General features: G+C 38.7%; 7 protein-coding genes across 12 annotated transcripts in view; 5 read left to right on the plus strand and 2 right to left on the minus strand.

Annotated features, from left to right (window-relative positions):
- The first annotated feature begins 70 nt into the window (after nt 1-70).
- Nucleotides 71-3254, plus strand: LOC124192489. 3 transcript variants are annotated; one of them, XM_046585843.1, is made up of 4 exons: nt 71-766; nt 895-1284; nt 1373-1885; nt 1951-3254. In XM_046585843.1, the coding sequence occupies exons 2-4, from the start codon at nt 944-946 to the stop codon at nt 2354-2356; spliced, it is 1260 nt and encodes a 419-aa protein (XP_046441799.1). In that variant the 5' UTR covers nt 71-766; nt 895-943; the 3' UTR covers nt 2357-3254. The 3 variants fall into 3 exon arrangements, with proteins under 3 accessions (XP_046441799.1, XP_046441797.1, XP_046441798.1); XM_046585841.1 differs by having other exon boundaries at nt 71-1284; XM_046585842.1 differs by having other exon boundaries at nt 71-1263.
- LOC124192493 (DNA-directed RNA polymerases I, II, and III subunit RPABC1) lies at nt 2917-4062 on the minus strand. The gene is made up of 5 exons (XM_046585850.1): nt 3835-4062; nt 3682-3770; nt 3426-3627; nt 3145-3363; nt 2917-3080 (listed from the first exon to the last, which is right to left on the minus strand). The coding sequence occupies exons 1-5, from the start codon at nt 3889-3891 to the stop codon at nt 3015-3017; spliced, it is 633 nt and encodes a 210-aa protein (XP_046441806.1). The 5' UTR covers nt 3892-4062; the 3' UTR covers nt 2917-3014.
- A 63-nt stretch (nt 4063-4125) lies between these two features.
- LOC124192496 (golgin subfamily A member 7-like) lies at nt 4126-5431 on the plus strand. The gene is made up of 5 exons (XM_046585854.1): nt 4126-4286; nt 4350-4490; nt 4666-4818; nt 4880-4981; nt 5228-5431. The coding sequence occupies exons 1-5, from the start codon at nt 4272-4274 to the stop codon at nt 5282-5284; spliced, it is 468 nt and encodes a 155-aa protein (XP_046441810.1). The 5' UTR covers nt 4126-4271; the 3' UTR covers nt 5285-5431.
- Nucleotides 5432-5961: 530 nt separating this feature from the next.
- Nucleotides 5962-7894, plus strand: LOC124192490 (26S proteasome non-ATPase regulatory subunit 4-like). The gene is made up of 8 exons (XM_046585845.1): nt 5962-6114; nt 6304-6444; nt 6512-6623; nt 6687-6842; nt 6911-6998; nt 7062-7189; nt 7252-7540; nt 7606-7894. The coding sequence occupies exons 1-8, from the start codon at nt 6089-6091 to the stop codon at nt 7830-7832; spliced, it is 1167 nt and encodes a 388-aa protein (XP_046441801.1). The 5' UTR covers nt 5962-6088; the 3' UTR covers nt 7833-7894.
- Nucleotides 7895-8016: 122 nt separating this feature from the next.
- LOC124192492 (vesicle transport protein SEC20-like) lies at nt 8017-9220 on the minus strand. Its single transcript, XM_046585849.1, has 5 exons — nt 8886-9220; nt 8619-8812; nt 8471-8563; nt 8288-8409; nt 8017-8223 (listed from the first exon to the last, which is right to left on the minus strand). Exons 1-5 carry the CDS (start codon nt 8967-8969, stop codon nt 8036-8038), a joined length of 681 nt encoding a protein of 226 aa, XP_046441805.1. The 5' UTR covers nt 8970-9220; the 3' UTR covers nt 8017-8035.
- A 95-nt stretch (nt 9221-9315) lies between these two features.
- Nucleotides 9316-13354, plus strand: LOC124192486 (GTP-binding protein 2-like). The gene is made up of 6 exons (XM_046585838.1): nt 9316-9918; nt 10266-10475; nt 11104-11270; nt 11347-11405; nt 11480-12513; nt 12580-13354. The coding sequence occupies exons 1-6, from the start codon at nt 9853-9855 to the stop codon at nt 12856-12858; spliced, it is 1815 nt and encodes a 604-aa protein (XP_046441794.1). The 5' UTR covers nt 9316-9852; the 3' UTR covers nt 12859-13354.
- Nucleotides 13355-13612: 258 nt separating this feature from the next.
- Nucleotides 13613-16576, plus strand: part of LOC124192483 (protein MLP1-like) — a 28872-nt gene continuing 25908 nt past the window's right edge. For 2 of the 4 annotated variants that reach the window (XR_006873725.1, XR_006873724.1), the window contains exon 1: nt 13613-13940. Coding sequence is in view for 2 of the 4 variants with exons in the window: in XM_046585833.1 (XP_046441789.1) it covers nt 13923-13940 (18 nt within the window). In the remaining 2 variants the exon portion in view is untranslated. The remainder of the gene's footprint in view (nt 13941-16576) is intronic. The other 2 variants (XM_046585833.1, XM_046585830.1) reach the window with 2 other exon arrangements.

The raw sequence follows: 16576 nt of genomic DNA on the forward strand, positions 1-16576 counted from the left end.
TATAAAAAAAAAATAATCTGTCATGAAAGGTATTAATCAAATCAAAAGGTATTTTGGTGAACATTTTTACGCTCGACCCAATGCTGTACCACAGAGTTTTCCTCAAGAGCGACGCGCGTGCGAGGTCATTGACCGGTAAGTGAATTTCTTTGTTTTTCTCTAGTAAGGCCACCACTAGTACCACCATGCGTTGCATTAAATGATGTAAGACCATATCATTTAACGCAATCACTTAATGGATTGTTCTCAATTTTGTTTTCATTTATAAGGCAGCTGAGTCAGACTGCCTGGGCATTTCTAAAGCAGGATTTTATTGGTATTTTGTTTTAGTGGGGCTTCCAATATGCGCAGTCTCCTTTCTTATTTTAAAACATCCGAGAGATTTCAAAGAAAATTGATTTGCTGGCTTGTTTGCTATATGGCTGCGTCTTATGGAGAAGCGATTTGAGTATATCTTTTCTGGTACGACAGAAAAAAAAAAAAATAGTTTGGTCAAAAAGCCATCAGTATTGCAACAACGTAACTATCTCTAGGCAACGGTAAGTGGTTTTGTTAATGATATATGTTCCCATTTCACGTTGATATATGTTTTCTTCTGTATAAGGGATAACCTATAACGACCTATTGGTGCAGTGCACACACAGGAAGAAATTATTGCCATTCAGTCGTTATGGTAACCGTTTATGGTGTTCCATGTTTCCATAACCTGGCGCGCAGTTTGATGTACCTTAGCACTCGATAAATACGAGCCGTCATCCAGTTCATGGTCAGTTTCTGTCCTAGAAGCTTGTCAGCGTTTTACATTTGGAGCTGGGCTTTTTGCAGTATTTTTTAGACGATGGTTCATTCAAAACCAAATATTCCGGTCTATCAAGATGTAATGTTTCTGTTTAGATTCATCTCATTTACAGGAGCTTCAACCTTCGTCCCTTATGGAGAAGGAATGCAAAATCCACGAATATCCACAGTTTTGGTTAGGATTCTTCAGCAAATCACTTGTTTAGCTATCTTCCTGTTGCTACTAGCGATGTCCGTCTTTGAGTTTATCCAATTTGTTACTGTGATCGTGAAAATGAAAAATATAGGCGAAGTTATTCCAAACATTATATGGATAACATCTTTCCCGCTTGCCATGGGAGCCCAAGCTTTTTACATCTTCCAGAGACCAAAACTTCTAAAATTCTTTGAGAACTGGCAAGATATCCACACGATGTATTCCGAAAGCAATGACCACGTTACTGAAAGACAAACACGACCACGCATGTATATCATCTACTTGTTAACGTTCGTATTTTCAAAAATTAATTCAAAATCAATCAACATTTTCAGTTTGACATAAAAAGTAATTTTTTTTTTTTTTTTTTTTTTGCAGAGTGTGTACTTCCGTAGCGATGGTCATGGTACTCATCTTAGACTTTCCCATTCTACCTTTTTTGCCGTCTACGTACGAACCATTGGCAGCCATCCCCTTGCACACTAACAATTTATATCTCACCTGCGCTGTGTTTGGTGTGTCGCTCTTCTACGCCTGGAATCTTTCCGCTGCTTCGGATCTTGTGCCGTCAATGATCTATTTTCATCTCGCTCTTGCGTTGAAGAAAACTGGCGAATTTCTTAAAGAACCACAAAATATCCTTGATTCTCAAACTATAGAGAACAACTGCAAGAATTTAGAAGTGGATGAAACCAACTTTAACAGTCATCCGTCTGCCGTCAAAGGATCTCAGGATAGCAATCAAGTGATATGGCAAAAAGGATGGCTCTATTACGAAGCTATTCGTAAATTGATCAATGAAAGTAACTCCCGATTTGGATCAATGCTTCTTCTCAATCATGGAGCTATGTTTTTTGTAGCAAGTTCTAACGTCTTTAGTATCTTGCGATGGTACGTAGTAGATATGTATGTTAACAATGTCTTTAAAAAAATATTATTTCATTATTTTGTCGTAGGTATCGAGGAATGTCATGGCTTCTGCTGCTTGTCAATGGAATGAATGCTATTGCCACAATTCTCCGCTTCATTACTACGATTCTGCTTTGTAGTAGGTTGTATGCTGCTGGTGAACATCTTCAATCGAACATTTGTCGGTTTCTTGCTGTAACATGGTTCCGATTGAAACCCGACGAGCGGCAGTTTTTCACTGCTTTTCTCGTTCGTGTTCAAGACGATGGAATTGTAGCTTCTCCTCTGGGGCTCTATCCCATACGGCCGTCAATTCTTTTGGCTTTGCTTTCCCTTATGGTTACTTACCTCATTGTACTGCTTCAATCTTCCGAAGTCTCGACGTTTTCTGAGTATGGAAATTTTACCGGGCTTATTACTGGCACACGTTTCTACAATCCATTAAATGTTTAAGCTAACTCTGTCAGTGTAAAATCTACGAAGGAAACTGTTTGTTATATTTAGTCCCTGTTTATATTTAGTTAGTTTAAAACGTTGGTAATTTTTCATTTAGGTGTCTATTGGATTATTCTTCGTAAGCAAGAATGATCTAAAGATATTTTCAGTAAAAGATTATGATCTCTTTTCCCGTGAGCGGACTGAAGTCTTAGAAGGCATTAACTATGGTTTGTAAAGAAAATTCCCGTAAGTGAATGCTATCAACTTATTATTGATGTTAATCTAAACGTTTCCCAAGGTTCACGTAAATGTCTTGATCGAGATCATTTTAAAATTTTTGGTATCACTATATTTAATGAAAATATATATTATTCATTTTTAATCAAATTTTATGACTTATCCAGCATTTTATGACGCTTCCAACCTTCTTTACAAGTCGAATTACTCCAGTGGATGATTGATATGCTTTGCCCGCAAGAAATCAATAACAGCACTCCGATAGATGGAACCCATGGATGGAATATAGCTGACATTAGTTAGCAAAAAATGACATAATAGTAGACTTACACGCAACATGGCTTTTCAAAACATTTTATTTTATGACGATCAGCACATCAAAAGAGGAAGTCTCAAAATTTCGACCAAAAACTTAGTGGTACTTCAAATGCGGATATCAACAGACAAGACGATAGGAAATGTAGCGCCCTGCAGTTTCACTAGGTCGAACGATTTTCACAACCTGTTAAGTAAATTTATTATAATATAAATAGTCTAAATATTTCACTCCCCTCCTTTGTAGATACCTGTCCTCTTTTAAGTCCAAAATACCGCGCAACGGGGTCCCCCATTTGAATTCGCATCAGTTGATTTTCTTTAAGTTTATAACGACCTAGAAGTTCTTGTTTTTCCTCTGGTGTGAGAACAACATGTTCTGGGACTAATTCATGCTCAGTAATGTTGATAAGGAGTTCAGATTCAGTGAAATATTCCAAGATATATTTTGGTGCCATATCCGTTAAGGACTAAATGGATTGAGAATATATTTTAATAAGTAGCTATACATTGACTTAGTCATTTAGTGTACCTGTTTGGCAGATGGTGTCATGCCTGATTGTACAACAATGATGGCCCTTGTTATATTTTCTTCTTGCATTCTCTGGCAGTAGGTTTTGATGGTTTTGATTCCAATTTTAGGCTCATCAGGGAAAAAAACAAACATTTGGTCAGTAGGGTCATCGTTGTGTGCAACCAAAACAATAAGATCACTGCGAGCTGGCTTCCGTTCACTGTACAAAACTTTAGTAAGTAAGCAGTTTTAGTTTTTGTGATAAGATACTTGCCTTGGTTTATCTCCAAACTGAATTTTGAACTGTTCCAAAGTTTGATCCAACTCATCTTGAGTAACTAAATACCCTCTATCGTGGCAAAGCTGAAAAAGAGACGTCAGCTTCAGGAAAATATAACTTGATTTACCACCTGTTATTCGATATTACCTGCATGATGGTCTTCCGAACTCTCCACATTCGGTAGGTTTCCGATTCATCATCCATGAGAAATCTTTATTCGGTTGTTGTGTTCAAGAAAAATCCAACACGTGCGAAAGTAGATGTTTCTTTTTCGAAATTGAGAAGCAAAGACGAGAAGAATCGAGCAATGCCGAAAAGTCGAAAGTATCGTCTGAATCTACCAATGTGGCAAAGTTTCTTGGATGCTTAGTGCTAACTGCATTCCCCAAGCGGTGAAAATGAGCTCTAGAGCCAATCCTCCATATTTTGCTATTCCTGGCAAAAGATTCAGAGTGGAAAGGCCACCTAGTGAGTAGTAACTATCACTGTGTACCTGATAAGGTTTTTCCAATTTGACAGATTAAGGAGTGAATGGCTTTTACCTTTCCCTTCTAGAGACCTTTATTCCTAAAAAAACCACTGTAATGGCGTCAAAAAAGGTATTTCTTACTCAACCGTGGTGTCGCTACGAAACTGTTCATTTTATTTATTTGTACGGATAGAAACAAACGACCCCAACTGATGACTTCTCAGCCAGAGGAGCACCATCACCGCCGACACAGAAAGTTTTTATTCAAAGGGACTATAGTGAAGGAACTCAAGTTAGATTTCAGCCCAAATTTCCCTCAGAACTGGAAGGGAAGGTAAGAAAATAAATGTTTTTCATTTTGTTTAATGTTCAGGGTTGAATAGCAGTCAAAATAAATAATCGGTGTGTGTGCATGTTGGATTGTGCACTCATGCCAGAATTATTTATATACAGTTATTATCATTATCAAATCATTTTAATTGTTCTAATACTGTATTCATTTGTTTTAGATTGAAAGGGAAAAATTTGAGTACACTCTTAATACTCTTAATGAGGTATATGCAGAAGCAGAAAAAATGAGTTGTAGCTCATGCTGTGAGGGATGTTTCGCATGCTTGACTGCATACTTGCTATACTGTTGTAGTGATACTCATTTTGAGAAGGCAAGTCCAGTAAGAATCTACTTCTCTAGATTTTGACTTTAATCATCCTTTTTTTTTATAGTGTTTGAAGAAGGTGGCCAAATTTATCATTGAACAAAATGAAAGAGTTTATGTACCTAGAGGACTACTGATTATTGACCCTGTTGAACGAGGACTCAGAGTTGTATCCTTTTAAAAAAAACTTAGTTAATTGCTACTAGGTTGTATGTTTTATTCTTAAGTAGCACATTTAAAAATTATAGCAAAATACCTAGTATCAATCATATTAAATCAAATGGTAAAAAACCTAAAATCGTTAGATGTGGTAATACTTAGTTTCACATAATTTTAATTTAACATAATTTTACTGAATATTTTTATCTATACGCCATTCATACATAAACATTCCTTAACTTAATTATCTCTACAGATTGAAATTTGCATTTTCAGCGACAATCCTGCTTCTACACCTGCCAGGAACAACTAAATTTATGAAGACATCCTTGTATCTATATATTTGTAATTATGAACTTGAGTTTTCCTTTTTCATATTCCCATCCTAAGTTTGTGTAAACATGTGCTCATCATCATTAACTACCTAGATATTGTAAAATGAATAAATTGTGAAATGTGATTTGAATACTGATCCTTTGAAACAAATTGGTTTTGTCGTCATTTACCGCTTCCTTTATATCCAAACGTAAGTGAATTGTGCTACCGCGTATGGAAGCGCAAATAGGTGATAAATAAAACGTAGAAATTTGTGTAAGATCTAAATTGGTGAACTGGTAATTTTAAATACTGCAAATTTAAATCCATTAAAAACCCAAGCAGGAGCTAACAGATTTTGTTAGATTAACTAATTTATTTACTATTGAAGTTTCTGATTTTTATCTAAGTGTTTGTTTTATTTCAACTTGCTCATAAATTCAGTTCTGTTTATGTATCTAGTGCGTAAATTAATAATTAATTACAAAAGAAAATTCGCTGTCCGTCACGGCATCCAACTAGTTAAGAAGTAGCTACAAGAATTACAAAATGGTTATAAATTAACTTCTCTCCGCGAGAAGTATAAATTCTGAAAGAAAGATTAGGCTGAAAAATTTTAATCATCCTAAAAAAGGATTAGTAGATCAGACTGGAACAGAAGTACAGAACGAGGAACGGACCAACCAAAACTCGGGAAATTCAGAATCGTGATAAATTCGTTTTCTTTGGTTTCCTGGCAACCCCGCATGAATTGTCACAAATTTACATCGACTGAACAACTTTTTTCATCGAGAAAGCAAAAATGGTGCTCGAAAGTACTATGATCTGGTAAATAAATCCGGTTTCTATCTTATCTTAAATTTGAAAATTGGTAAAGTAACAGTTAAGGGTCATATCATTCCAAATTATGGGAGTAATTTTTTTGTTTTGGATTATCTATTTGCTCTACTTGAGGAGTGAATTTTAGGCTTGTTGACTTGCAATTTTCTGAGTTAATGCGGCATTTTTAAATTTTAGTGTGGATAACAGCGAGTTCATGCGAAATGGAGATTTCATTCCTAGCCGACTCCAAGCCCAGCAAGATGCTGTTAATATGGTTTGTCATTCAAAAACAAGATCTAACCCAGAAAATAATGTTGGTCTACTGACATTGGCCAAGTATGCATTTCGCTAAGTTGTACGGCAATTTGTTCTCTAACTGATGTGTTGCCTCACTAAATTTCAGCACCAAGGTACTGGCAACATTGACTACAGATGCTGGGCGTATACTATCAAAGCTTCATCAAGTGCAGCCAGAAGGCTCAATCAATCTCCTAACAGGAGTTAGAATTGCCCATGTAATATTTATTTTGAAGTATTGTGTTCTTGAGTTATCTAATATTAATTTACCTGTCTAATAGCTCGCTCTTAAACATCGGCAAGGGAAAAATCATCGAACTAGAATTGTAGTATTCATAGGTTCCCCCCTGAATTTCGATGAAAAGGAATTGAACAAATTGGCCAGAAAACTGAAGAAAGAAAAAGTTAATGTTGATATCATTTGCTTTGGGGAGGAAGTGAGTTCTTTCTTTGTTTTTTAAATAACTATTTCGGTAATTTCTTACATGATTTTGGATTTTATTAGAATGGAGGAACTGAAGTGCTGGCTAGTTTTATCAATACTCTTAATGGCAAAGATGGCACTGGCAGTCATTTAGTTACCATTCCACCCGGTAATTTTACAAATCCTTTTAAAGGATGTATATATTTTTACAGTATCAATTTTTTGTTTAAAGGGCCCCATCTTGCCGATGCGCTGATTTCCTCACCAGTCATTCAAGGAGAAGATGGTACAGGAGCGGTTGGAATGGGGGCTGGAGGTTTTGAATTTGTCGATCCTAATGAAGATCCTGAATTAGCTCTCGTAAGTGTTATCACTATTTAAATAGTTTATTATTTCATTTTAAAATTATTTTCTTATTAAAGGCGTTACGAGTGTCGATGGAGGAGCAGCGTCAGCGTCAAGAGGACGAAGCTCGTCGTTCGGGAAATCCGCCGGCTACAGAGCCCGCTGCAGCTACCACTATTGGCGGTGCCCCTGCTTCCAACGAAGATGCTATGCTCGAGCGTGCGTTGGCTATGTCTATGGATCAACCAAGTGTCAATACAACTGTAGCCAGTGCCGCCCCTGCAGCACCCGTTTATCCCGATTTCGCAACAATGACTGAAGAGGAACAAATTGCATATGCAATGCAAATGTCCATGGCAGAAGCTCGTAAGTTCTTTGTAAGGTGATATGTTGTTGCGGTTTGTAGACTAATAATTTAATATAAAATTCAGAGGGACCAGTAAAAACGGAAACCGAAGCTATGGAAGTAGAACCAACGCCAGCAGCTGCGGCTAGTGATGATTATGATGAAGTTATGAAAGATCCCGAATTTCTTCAGAGTGTCCTAGAAACGCTTCCAGGTGTTGATCCTTCAAGTGATGCTGTACAATCTGCCGTCGACGCTTTGCGAAACCAAGATAAAGACAAAAAGCAAGGCAAAAAGCCTGACTCCAAGTAAACAGATTGATTTCTTACGCGTCGCGAATGTTTGAATCCGGAATAAATTGATTTTCATCTGTTCATTACGTCTGCATTTAATGTAATGCGGAAGGTGTTTTGTTCGGTTGGCACATAACTGCGTAATTGATTATTCTAGGATGTTTTCGTATTTTTCTGAACTGAATAAAGAAACTCAAAAAATCTTGATGTACAAATTTATCTCTAGAACATGCGCTTTTGAATGACATATACACAAGCTGCAAAGAATGCAGCCAAAGCTAGAATAATTAAAATCAAATCGGTCGTCTCTCTCCGTCCAAACCGGGAGACCAACTTTTTTGTGGTTGTTAAGGCGCTTCCCATAACTTTAAACTCATCCTGATTGTCACTCACAGCATGTGATGATTGAGCTACACAATATATTAATTTATAGTATTGATTAAATTTAAAAAAAAATGGATTAATTGTTCATACCAAGTACTTCTAGAGTTCCTCTATTTTGCTCCAGAACACTAGCCATGGATTGACTTATACTTCTCAAATTGGCAGTCACATTGGTTGACATTTTGATAAGTTCCTCTTTTGATTTAGTTTGTCTACAAATTTAACATAAATTCAAATAAGCCAACAAGACAGAAATCAAATTCATAAAGTTACCTGGATCTTACTTCCATATCTTCAGGATTACTGTAAAAGAGTTCAGCTTTGTTTTTTAAACTGACAGTTAGTTGGCACTGTACATTAGCTTTCCTGGAAAGATGAAAGAAAATAATGCATTAAAACATGAAAACTTACAAACTATTACCGAAATGCACTTTGGAGACTTTTCAATTGATTTTTGAAGAGATTGACATCTTCAGATAGTTCTCCATCCTCATCTTCATCTTTGGAAATTTTTTCAAACTCATCGATACAATTTTTAAGTTTTCTAAATTCTGACCGATATTCTGAGTTCAACACCACAATATCAGCTTCTGTAATATCTGTCTTTTGTATTTGCTTTACAGAAAAAGTGTGGATGATTAATAGCAATCCGATTACATTAATATAATTTAATATTTGCATTACATACATGCAGAATGGTTTGTATGGTCAAATTTCCTTTAAGAATGTCATTTTTCAAAGATTCTATTTCACTACCTTCAGAATTTTTCATTGTATTTTAATATTTGGGGTAAAATGCACGAAACTGCCTATTTATCGCTATTCGCTACACTGACAGATTCACAGCAGATGGTTTGTTGTGATGTGTGCCACGTTGCCCAAGAAAGAAAAAATTGCATCATTCCAAAAGAAGTACTTTTTTATTGCGTAAAAATAATTAAAACGATTAGAATCTTTGTTTCTAATGTAATAAGAAAGTTTCGTCATAATTTCTAAGCTGTTTAGAAAACTTGGAGACAGAGTGCTGGCTGCTGGAGGTCATTCAAGGTAAATCGGTTCTTTTAATGGCGCATAGTATAGTGATAAGCAAAACAAACGCTTCCTTTTTGGACCGCTGGGAAGTGTACTTGTAATGCTGACGAAAGTGGAATAGAATAGAAAGAAGTGAAAGAATAGAGGTTTCGGTTTGTTCTACTGGCAGAGTTCTTTTTAAAAAATTGTGGAATTGGCCTATAGAGAAGAGCAGTTACAGTTTGGACGTGCATTGTGATGTGTAGCTTGTTTAATCTGTGGTGATCTACTCAATCTAGATGAAATGATACCTCGGACAGCCTAGTTACTACAGTTCATTTCGCGCCCAGTTTGTGTTGTGTTCAAGTCGATCCCTTGTCGACCCATCTTTGATGCCAAGTGAAAAGTAGCTTACAAATACCGTAGTATAAATAGTACCTTTGGAAATCAACAAAAAGTATAAATATTGCGCACAAAACTGTGTCGCATTTGGCAAAGCCCATTCGGCAGTTTTAATTTTAGTGTCGTAGCTTTGTTATTCTCGAGTAAACCACAACAACAAACACATTTTAGCTCCCTTCGCTCGTACTGGTGGTCGCTAAATTTTAGGTCTCCTTGGGCTTTAACTAGTCTATATTTTGAAGATGGCCATAGTCATTCAACAGCAGCGTCAAAACAAACGCCATAAAACAAAATCCATCGGGAGCCCCGTAAGTATATTTCATCACATTTTGTGAAAGGGAAACCGCTATACACAGTCCTTTGTTGTCACATGACGTCAGCATGATATCCGTTATGTTCTATAGTCGTGTTCAGACTTGTTCAGATTTCTTTTTTTCTTCTTCAAACCCCAATTCTTTTGTTTACCGTGTTCTAAACGACCAACAGTGGGGCAGGTTTCCCTAAAATTTTTATAAGAGTGCAGTGAAAGTAAACACTGAATTTTACTATTTTTTCTGACCCAGATAACAAGACTGTAGAGTGCCCAATAAATAAGATGCACTTTCTTTTTCTATTTATTTACGACTTTATTGTGATGATCTCTTTTTAAAAAAAGGACCCTATGGATGCATTTTTGGGGTTGTACGACAATGGATCGGATTCAGACGATGACGAATGGATTTCTCAGCTCGAAATAGGTGATCCTCTGGCCAGTAACAGCAACCAAAAGAAGAATCTACCACCAGAACCGCAATCCGGCAATATTGAATATAAACTTAAATTAGTGAACCCTTCGGAGCAACGGATCCAGCATCTTGTCACGCAGGTATTACTAACGCTAGTATATCACGGATGTGCACTCATCCATTTTTTAAATAAGCAATTAGTTAAAGAATGTTTTCAGTTGTAATTAAAAATTCATGCGGAGAAAAACCCGCCATAACTCTTCCCGCTTGTAGTAATAAGCAAAACAAGAGATTAAATCTTACTGCATAATTGTATCATTAATCTTTTAGTCAAAACCCAGTCATTAAGGCTGTATATGGTAAGGTAAGCAGTTTAGAGAAATATGGTTCAATGCACTTTTGGGACCCGGTCATTTGAAACACGTTTTGATGACGTTTGTGATTATTTTGCATGACGTCATTTTTTATTTAGATTACACGTGGAAAGTTTGAAAACGACATCTAGTGCTTTCAAATTCAAGTTACAGATTCCAGGAATTTCGCAGCATTGTACTTTGAAAGTATATATTCTTTTTAGGGTGCTTTTGGTCTAGACCTTAAGTAATAAATAGCCCACAGGGACGGTAGCCAAAAGTGATTCATTATCATACCAAGGGCATTAATCAATATTCCGATGTTCTTTACGATTTTGATGCACGCTTTATGATGAATGATGGATTGATTTTGATTTGCATAACTAAAGAATTCTTCCTTTCGGTGGCTGCGCAGATGAAATGGCGTCTACGTGAGGGTCAAGGTGAAGCAATCTACGAAATCGGAGTAGGGGACGATGGATTTTTGCATGGCTTGTCACGCACGGATATGGATGCCTCTTTGGATACTCTGGGCACAATGGCCAGACGGCTAGGAGCCTCTGTAACTGTTCTTCGAAGAAGGTATGTCATTATAAAACCTGTTGGTAGTTAAGTTCAATTATTATTAATCCTTCAATTAATTTTTTTTTCATTACAGATCATTAGATGTGACCGATGATGAAGCCAATGCCAATCTATCTGTGGCGGAAGTACTCGGTTCGTAAAAAAATGTATTAATTGATTTTCGATTTCATTAAATTTTATATTTGTTTTCGCTTGATTAAAAATAGTACGGAAGGTCCCCGATGACCAGCGTAGTATCGACTTACGAGTAGCTGTCCTCGGCAATGTCGAAGTAGGAAAGTCAACATTAATCGGCGTCTTGACTCAAGGTCAACTGGACAACGGCCGTGGCCTGGCTCGGCTCAACATGTTTCGACACAAACATGAATTTCAGACGGGTCGCACAAGTTCTGTCAGCCATGACATTTTGGGCTTCGACTCGAGTGGACAGATCGTTAATTACGAGCAGGCCACTACGGCCGAGGAGATCTGCGATAACTGCTCCAAATTGCTTACCTTCATCGATTTGGCTGGTCACCACAAGTACCTGCGGACGACTATACGTGGATTGACTTCGTATTCGCCCCATTACGTCATGCTTATCGTTTCTGGAACGTCGGGAGTGGTCGGTACCACCCGTGAACACCTTGGCCTGGCTCTTGCTTTGGAAGTCCCTTTCTTCATCGTCATCACCAAACAAGACGTTACCCGGCCCCAAGTTCTTTCGGACACAATTCACCATTTGGAAACTCATCTCAAAGGTCCCGGATGCAACAAGGTCCCATTCCGAATTGAAACGGAAGATGATGTCATTACGGCTGGCGCCGCTTCGCTTTCGGAGAAAACCGTGCCCATCTTTGTGGTGTCGAGCGTAACCGGACGGGGTCTTAATCTTTTGACCAAATTTCTGCATCTGCTGCCACCGGGGTGGGGAGCGCTGGAACGCGAAAAGATGGAACAGGAGCCGGTGGAATTTCAAATTTACGAGACGTTTTGTCTACCTCAAGTTGGCACCGTCTTGGGAGGCCTTTTGACCCAGGGCGTCTTGACGGAAAACATGAAACTTTTGCTCGGACCTCTAGAAGATGGATCGTTTCATCCGGTTCAAGTCCAATCGATTCAGCGGCACAAATCTTCGTGCCGAGTCGTCCGAGCTGGGCAGAGCGCTTCGTTGGCCCTCAACATCGAGTTGCCCAACATCCGCAAGGGAATGATTCTGGCTGATCCGCACCTTAATCCGCAAGCTACCCTTTTCTTTCAGGTAATTGATTATGATTAAATTGTGATGGATGGTTCTCTCATTAACACTTGTTGAATTTCTTGACAGGCTACAATCGTTGTGCTGTTTCATTCGACAAACATGCACAAAGGGTTTCAGACGACGGTGCACATTGGCAGCATCCAGCAAACGGCCGTCCTGGAAGGAATAATGGCCCAGAAGCACATCTCGACCAACGATACGGCGTCCGTTCTTTTCCGCTTCTTGCAGCATCCGGAATTCATCCGAACGGGATCGAGACTCTTGTTCCGTACGGGAAGCACCCAAGGAATAGGCAAAATCACCCAGGTCTTCCCAATTGAAATTGACAGCTGTGTAGAGAAATGAACGCCACCTCGTCTCCGTTTCCTGACCTAGATTCTTAAGTATCCGCTCCCGTAGGGACATAGATTTTCAACCTCGAAAAATTTCTTAACATCCGTTTAATTCACGCCCCCGTTTTTTAAATTAAATTCAGCATTCTTCTTAATATTAATTGTATGGTAACCAAGGGAAGCCCCACATGTTTACCCAAACAGTGTGTCGTGTTGCGAAATTTGATTGTCGTTCCTACTCTCACTCGCAAAAGTTCAAAGACGTTTAAAAATTATTCTTGAATTTAAAGTTACGATATTTTTTTTTCCCCCTTTTTTTCATTTACGAATCCGGCAATCTCCTGTAAAACGACTTCCTCATCGCCAAAATACTTGTGTTCTATCTATCTTCCCGTTTCCTATCGAAGGATGTCAAAGCCTTAAATTCTTTGTTCTTTAACACTACGTTGTGTGTGTGTGTGTGTGTGTCGAGATTTTGTCGGATATATACGTACAAACTAGAAACGACACGAGACCTTTAAGAAGTGGGCGTCTTTTTTCTAACTTTAGGCCGATCCCGGCAGTGTACGAGAAACAGTTGGGTCTCAAAGAATTTGAAAAGAAAAATATGGCCACAAGCCAAAGATGCGCGTACAGATCACTGTGGTCGACCTAGAGAGAAACTGATTGAAGGCGAGTCTCAGAGTATAGCTTTAGGACTATCGCGGATGGAAAAGACCCGAAACAAAACACAGAGATATATTTTTGGATCTCCGAGTATGTGTCGGGTGTGGGAGTAGAAACGGGCCGATCCCGTTGGTCGTATTTCCCGCTGCGTTCGCTCATCCTCCCTATCCTGTCGCCCCCTCTGTTTCTGATCGTTCCCTCAGCGCGTTTCATTTCAACTCTGAGCGTCCACGGACGCAGTATCTCTCCTAACTTTCTCCATCTATTTCTTTTTTTTTATTATTTTTTTTTATTTCTCCTTCTCTCAACTCAAGAACGATCCTTAAACAAGTGCTAATAACATCTTTCCTCTACAAAATTTAATACGTCTTAAATTAATCCCGAAATCGAACGAACGAAAGCTGAGACACGATGAAGCCCACAAAAACGGTAAGTAGGCCGGTCTAATGGCATTTGCTAAAACTTGTGTGCTTGAAAAGTGAGCAGGATTTCTTTTGTAAGGATTTTTGTTGAGCCCCTTTGTGATGTTGATGAGGCTAAAATGGTTTCTTTTGTCTCTCGCAAGCCTATATAGTACGTGCTGGGTGAATTCCTTGTCTGCCTTTTCGGTCGTAAAGTTGATCGAGTCATTAAAGAAAACCAAACCAAAATGCTCGGAATTGCTTAGCGGTTAGTTGAAAAATTCCTCTTTAAAGTGAGAAAGAAACCACGGCACCACAAAAAGGTCTGGTGACAATTTCCAACCATTAAGGTCGTTGCCTGTAAGACTTAATTGTTCTTGACACTTGATATAGCTAATTTGTTTCTGAGACCCGGTGGACTGGGCAGTCCACCAAAAGAAGCTTTGAACGGAGGGGCGTTTTGCGCTGGCAGCACCAAGTTTTTAAATACATTCCAACTTGGTGTGTTGCATGTTTATAAATGTACGCACGCAGAAAATAAAAGAATCAAGTCAGCCAACACACCACGTGACCAGCACTGTCGGTATCGATCTTTTTTTTTCCCATGTCACTCTTCATAACCGAAACGCAATAGGGCACTCCCGAACGAACGCAGCTGGGGGGGAGCATGGCGGCTCTGTCCATCATTTTGCCAGCAGTATTCTCTTTTGTTTCGCAATTACTCGACTTTCACGCACTAGAAGAAGAAAGGTGACACAATAAAAAACCTTTCCGGTCGTGGAAATAAAATTCTACAATCATTTTTCCAGTTGAGATGGACTCTAATGGCTGTGTTATTGTTTCTTTTTCTTTCATTGGTCATAACCCAGAAACAAAAGAGAAAATTGTGCGTCCATTATGAGATGTGGCAACCGTTTTCAATTGACATTCGATCGACTGGAGCAATTGTTATTATTCAGTCTATTTTCTTGTTTTAGTTCTTTCACCTCTAAAAGCTCGATGTGTACTCGCCCATTATTCCGTTTCCTTGTCGTGAATATTATAATATTCGGCCATCGCAACAGACTTTCCCTTACACATATACAGCTGCGACGTCATAATAGCAGCCGAAAGGCAGAGCTCTCAACAGCCAGTGGGTGGGTTTCACAACAACACGCGATCGACAGCGGCAGCACCAACAAAAGCCGTCAGTTGAAAGTTTGGCACCACCAGTACCAGTAGGTTCCATAACGCACCTGGCAGTGCCTCTCGCCGGTCGTTACCAATCCAACATCATTCTCAAAACATCAACAGTATTATCGATTCCAATTCATCACTCTTGAAAAGGTCGACAGAAACTTTCTTTTTGTTTCTCAACGAGACTCTCAACGTGGCTTTCACCAACTTCGTTTAGGTTCGTACAGTTACCATCATTATTTCATAACCACGTGTTTTTTGGAGGGAAGACACACACATATGGTTTCGCCATTTTTCTTATTATCATGTCGGATTTGGCTCGAGGTGACGTTTCGAGAGTGATGGGCGAAACCCCCGTGTAAATATCGTTGCACATTGTAATTTTTTGGCGTTGACTTTATATTCTGAAGAATTGTTTTCGGTTGAGAGCTTTCGATTAGCTTTTTTTGTGCGTCCCCAATTTGGCATTGTGAAATATGGCTGGTGTGCTATACGTGCATCATCATGGGGAAATTTTTATCTTTTGTGTTGTGTTTGTGAGCTGTGAACTACATTCGTTATGAGTACTGGGTTATTGATTCATTCCCAAAACAAGATAGGACCGGCTACGGGGTATATATAGGCTGGTAGAACATCGATACAACTTCTTCTTTCCCCCTTTTTTGTTTTTATTACGCCATCATGGCCTTGCAAAATGTTCATGAGTGCATAATCAGCTTAGCAAGTCGAATGTCAGATTTGCGTCAACGGTCAATGTCCTAGTGTACGTGGCACTGAACGCAGCTCAGATAAGCATTATTTCTGCTCTTGTTACTCTCTCTCTTTTAAAAAGCTTAGAGTACGTACACATTTTGACATTTAGCATCAGTATCTATATAAAATAATATTCGACTGTTATATGCACACACAAGGACGAAGAAAAAAAAATATCGTGAATCCTTTGCAATGCTGGCAAAAATTTCAGGGTGCGTGATATCCGGTTTTTCTTTTTCTTCCCAAAGTCATGCATAATATGACGGTCACACTTGCTTCTTCTTCTTCTTCTTCAGCTATTTATTATTTTTTAAAAAAAAGGATCGATAGTGAGAAAGAGGGGAGAAAACTATTAGGATAAAAGTTGCAAATTGCATCAATGACATCATCGGCAGCCGTGCCCAAACCTGTTAAAAAGGACTCGCTGAGCCTTTACTCTGATCTTGGGCTTCTTCGCCAATAGCGAAACGTTCACGGTGAATTCCTGCGCTGTCGTAACTGCTGCTGCTGCCCGCCGATCGTTTGCAGACGACGGGAGTTGCAACATAGTAGGAAGTCTCACGGGGAGAACAATATAATTGGCAATTCTTATCGATGACTGTCTTGAAGGAATTCAAGTTGCAAACAACAACTGGCATTCCAGGTTTCGATTCGACGGTCTCGGTAATCATTTGAAATTCTGAAATCTCATCGGGAATTCATTTAATCCCCCCCTTGTTACGGTCACATAATGTT

Source organism: Daphnia pulex, chromosome 4, assembly GCF_021134715.1.
Source record: "Daphnia pulex isolate KAP4 chromosome 4, ASM2113471v1".
In the NCBI taxonomy this organism is placed as follows: domain Eukaryota; kingdom Metazoa; phylum Arthropoda; class Branchiopoda; order Diplostraca; family Daphniidae; genus Daphnia; species Daphnia pulex.

What these genes read in the sequence shown, in the direction of transcription:
- LOC124192489 (XM_046585841.1), top strand. Translation starts at nt 839, where the DNA reads ATGGTTCATTCAAAACCAAATATTCCGGTCTATCAAGATGTAATGTTT. An exon ending in TATATCATCTACTTGTTAAC is followed by an intron (nt 1,285 to 1,372) that starts GTTCGTATTTTC and finishes TTTTTTTTGCAG; the next exon opens with AGTGTGTACTTCCGTAGCGA. An exon ending in GTCTTTAGTATCTTGCGATG is followed by an intron (nt 1,886 to 1,950) that starts GTACGTAGTAGA and finishes ATTTTGTCGTAG; the next exon opens with GTATCGAGGAATGTCATGGC.
- LOC124192493 (XM_046585850.1), bottom strand. Translation starts at nt 3,891, where the DNA reads ATGGATGATGAATCGGAAACCTACCGAATGTGGAGAGTTCGGAAGACC. An exon ending in TTCGGAAGACCATCATGCAG is followed by an intron (nt 3,771 to 3,834) that starts GTAATATCGAAT and finishes TCTCTTTTTCAG; the next exon opens with CTTTGCCACGATAGAGGGTA. An exon ending in TGACACCATCTGCCAAACAG is followed by an intron (nt 3,364 to 3,425) that starts GTACACTAAATG and finishes CAATCCATTTAG; the next exon opens with TCCTTAACGGATATGGCACC.
- LOC124192496 (XM_046585854.1), top strand. An exon ending in CCTCAGAACTGGAAGGGAAG is followed by an intron (nt 4,491 to 4,665) that starts GTAAGAAAATAA and finishes CATTTGTTTTAG; the next exon opens with ATTGAAAGGGAAAAATTTGA. An exon ending in TTGAACGAGGACTCAGAGTT is followed by an intron (nt 4,982 to 5,227) that starts GTATCCTTTTAA and finishes TTATCTCTACAG; the next exon opens with ATTGAAATTTGCATTTTCAG.
- LOC124192490 (XM_046585845.1), top strand. Translation starts at nt 6,089, where the DNA reads ATGGTGCTCGAAAGTACTATGATCTG. An exon ending in GGTCTACTGACATTGGCCAA is followed by an intron (nt 6,445 to 6,511) that starts GTATGCATTTCG and finishes ACTAAATTTCAG; the next exon opens with CACCAAGGTACTGGCAACAT. An exon ending in CAGGAGTTAGAATTGCCCAT is followed by an intron (nt 6,624 to 6,686) that starts GTAATATTTATT and finishes CCTGTCTAATAG; the next exon opens with CTCGCTCTTAAACATCGGCA.
- LOC124192492 (XM_046585849.1), bottom strand. Translation starts at nt 8,969, where the DNA reads ATGAAAAATTCTGAAGGTAGTGAAATAGAATCTTTGAAAAATGACATT. An exon ending in AGTCTCCAAAGTGCATTTCG is followed by an intron (nt 8,564 to 8,618) that starts GTAATAGTTTGT and finishes TCATCTTTCCAG; the next exon opens with GAAAGCTAATGTACAGTGCC. An exon ending in AGGAACTCTAGAAGTACTTG is followed by an intron (nt 8,224 to 8,287) that starts GTATGAACAATT and finishes TATATTGTGTAG; the next exon opens with CTCAATCATCACATGCTGTG.
- LOC124192486 (XM_046585838.1), top strand. Translation starts at nt 9,853, where the DNA reads ATGGCCATAGTCATTCAACAGCAGCGTCAAAACAAACGCCATAAAACA. An exon ending in CAAAATCCATCGGGAGCCCC is followed by an intron (nt 9,919 to 10,265) that starts GTAAGTATATTT and finishes TTTTAAAAAAAG; the next exon opens with GACCCTATGGATGCATTTTT. An exon ending in ATCTGTGGCGGAAGTACTCG is followed by an intron (nt 11,406 to 11,479) that starts GTTCGTAAAAAA and finishes GATTAAAAATAG; the next exon opens with TACGGAAGGTCCCCGATGAC.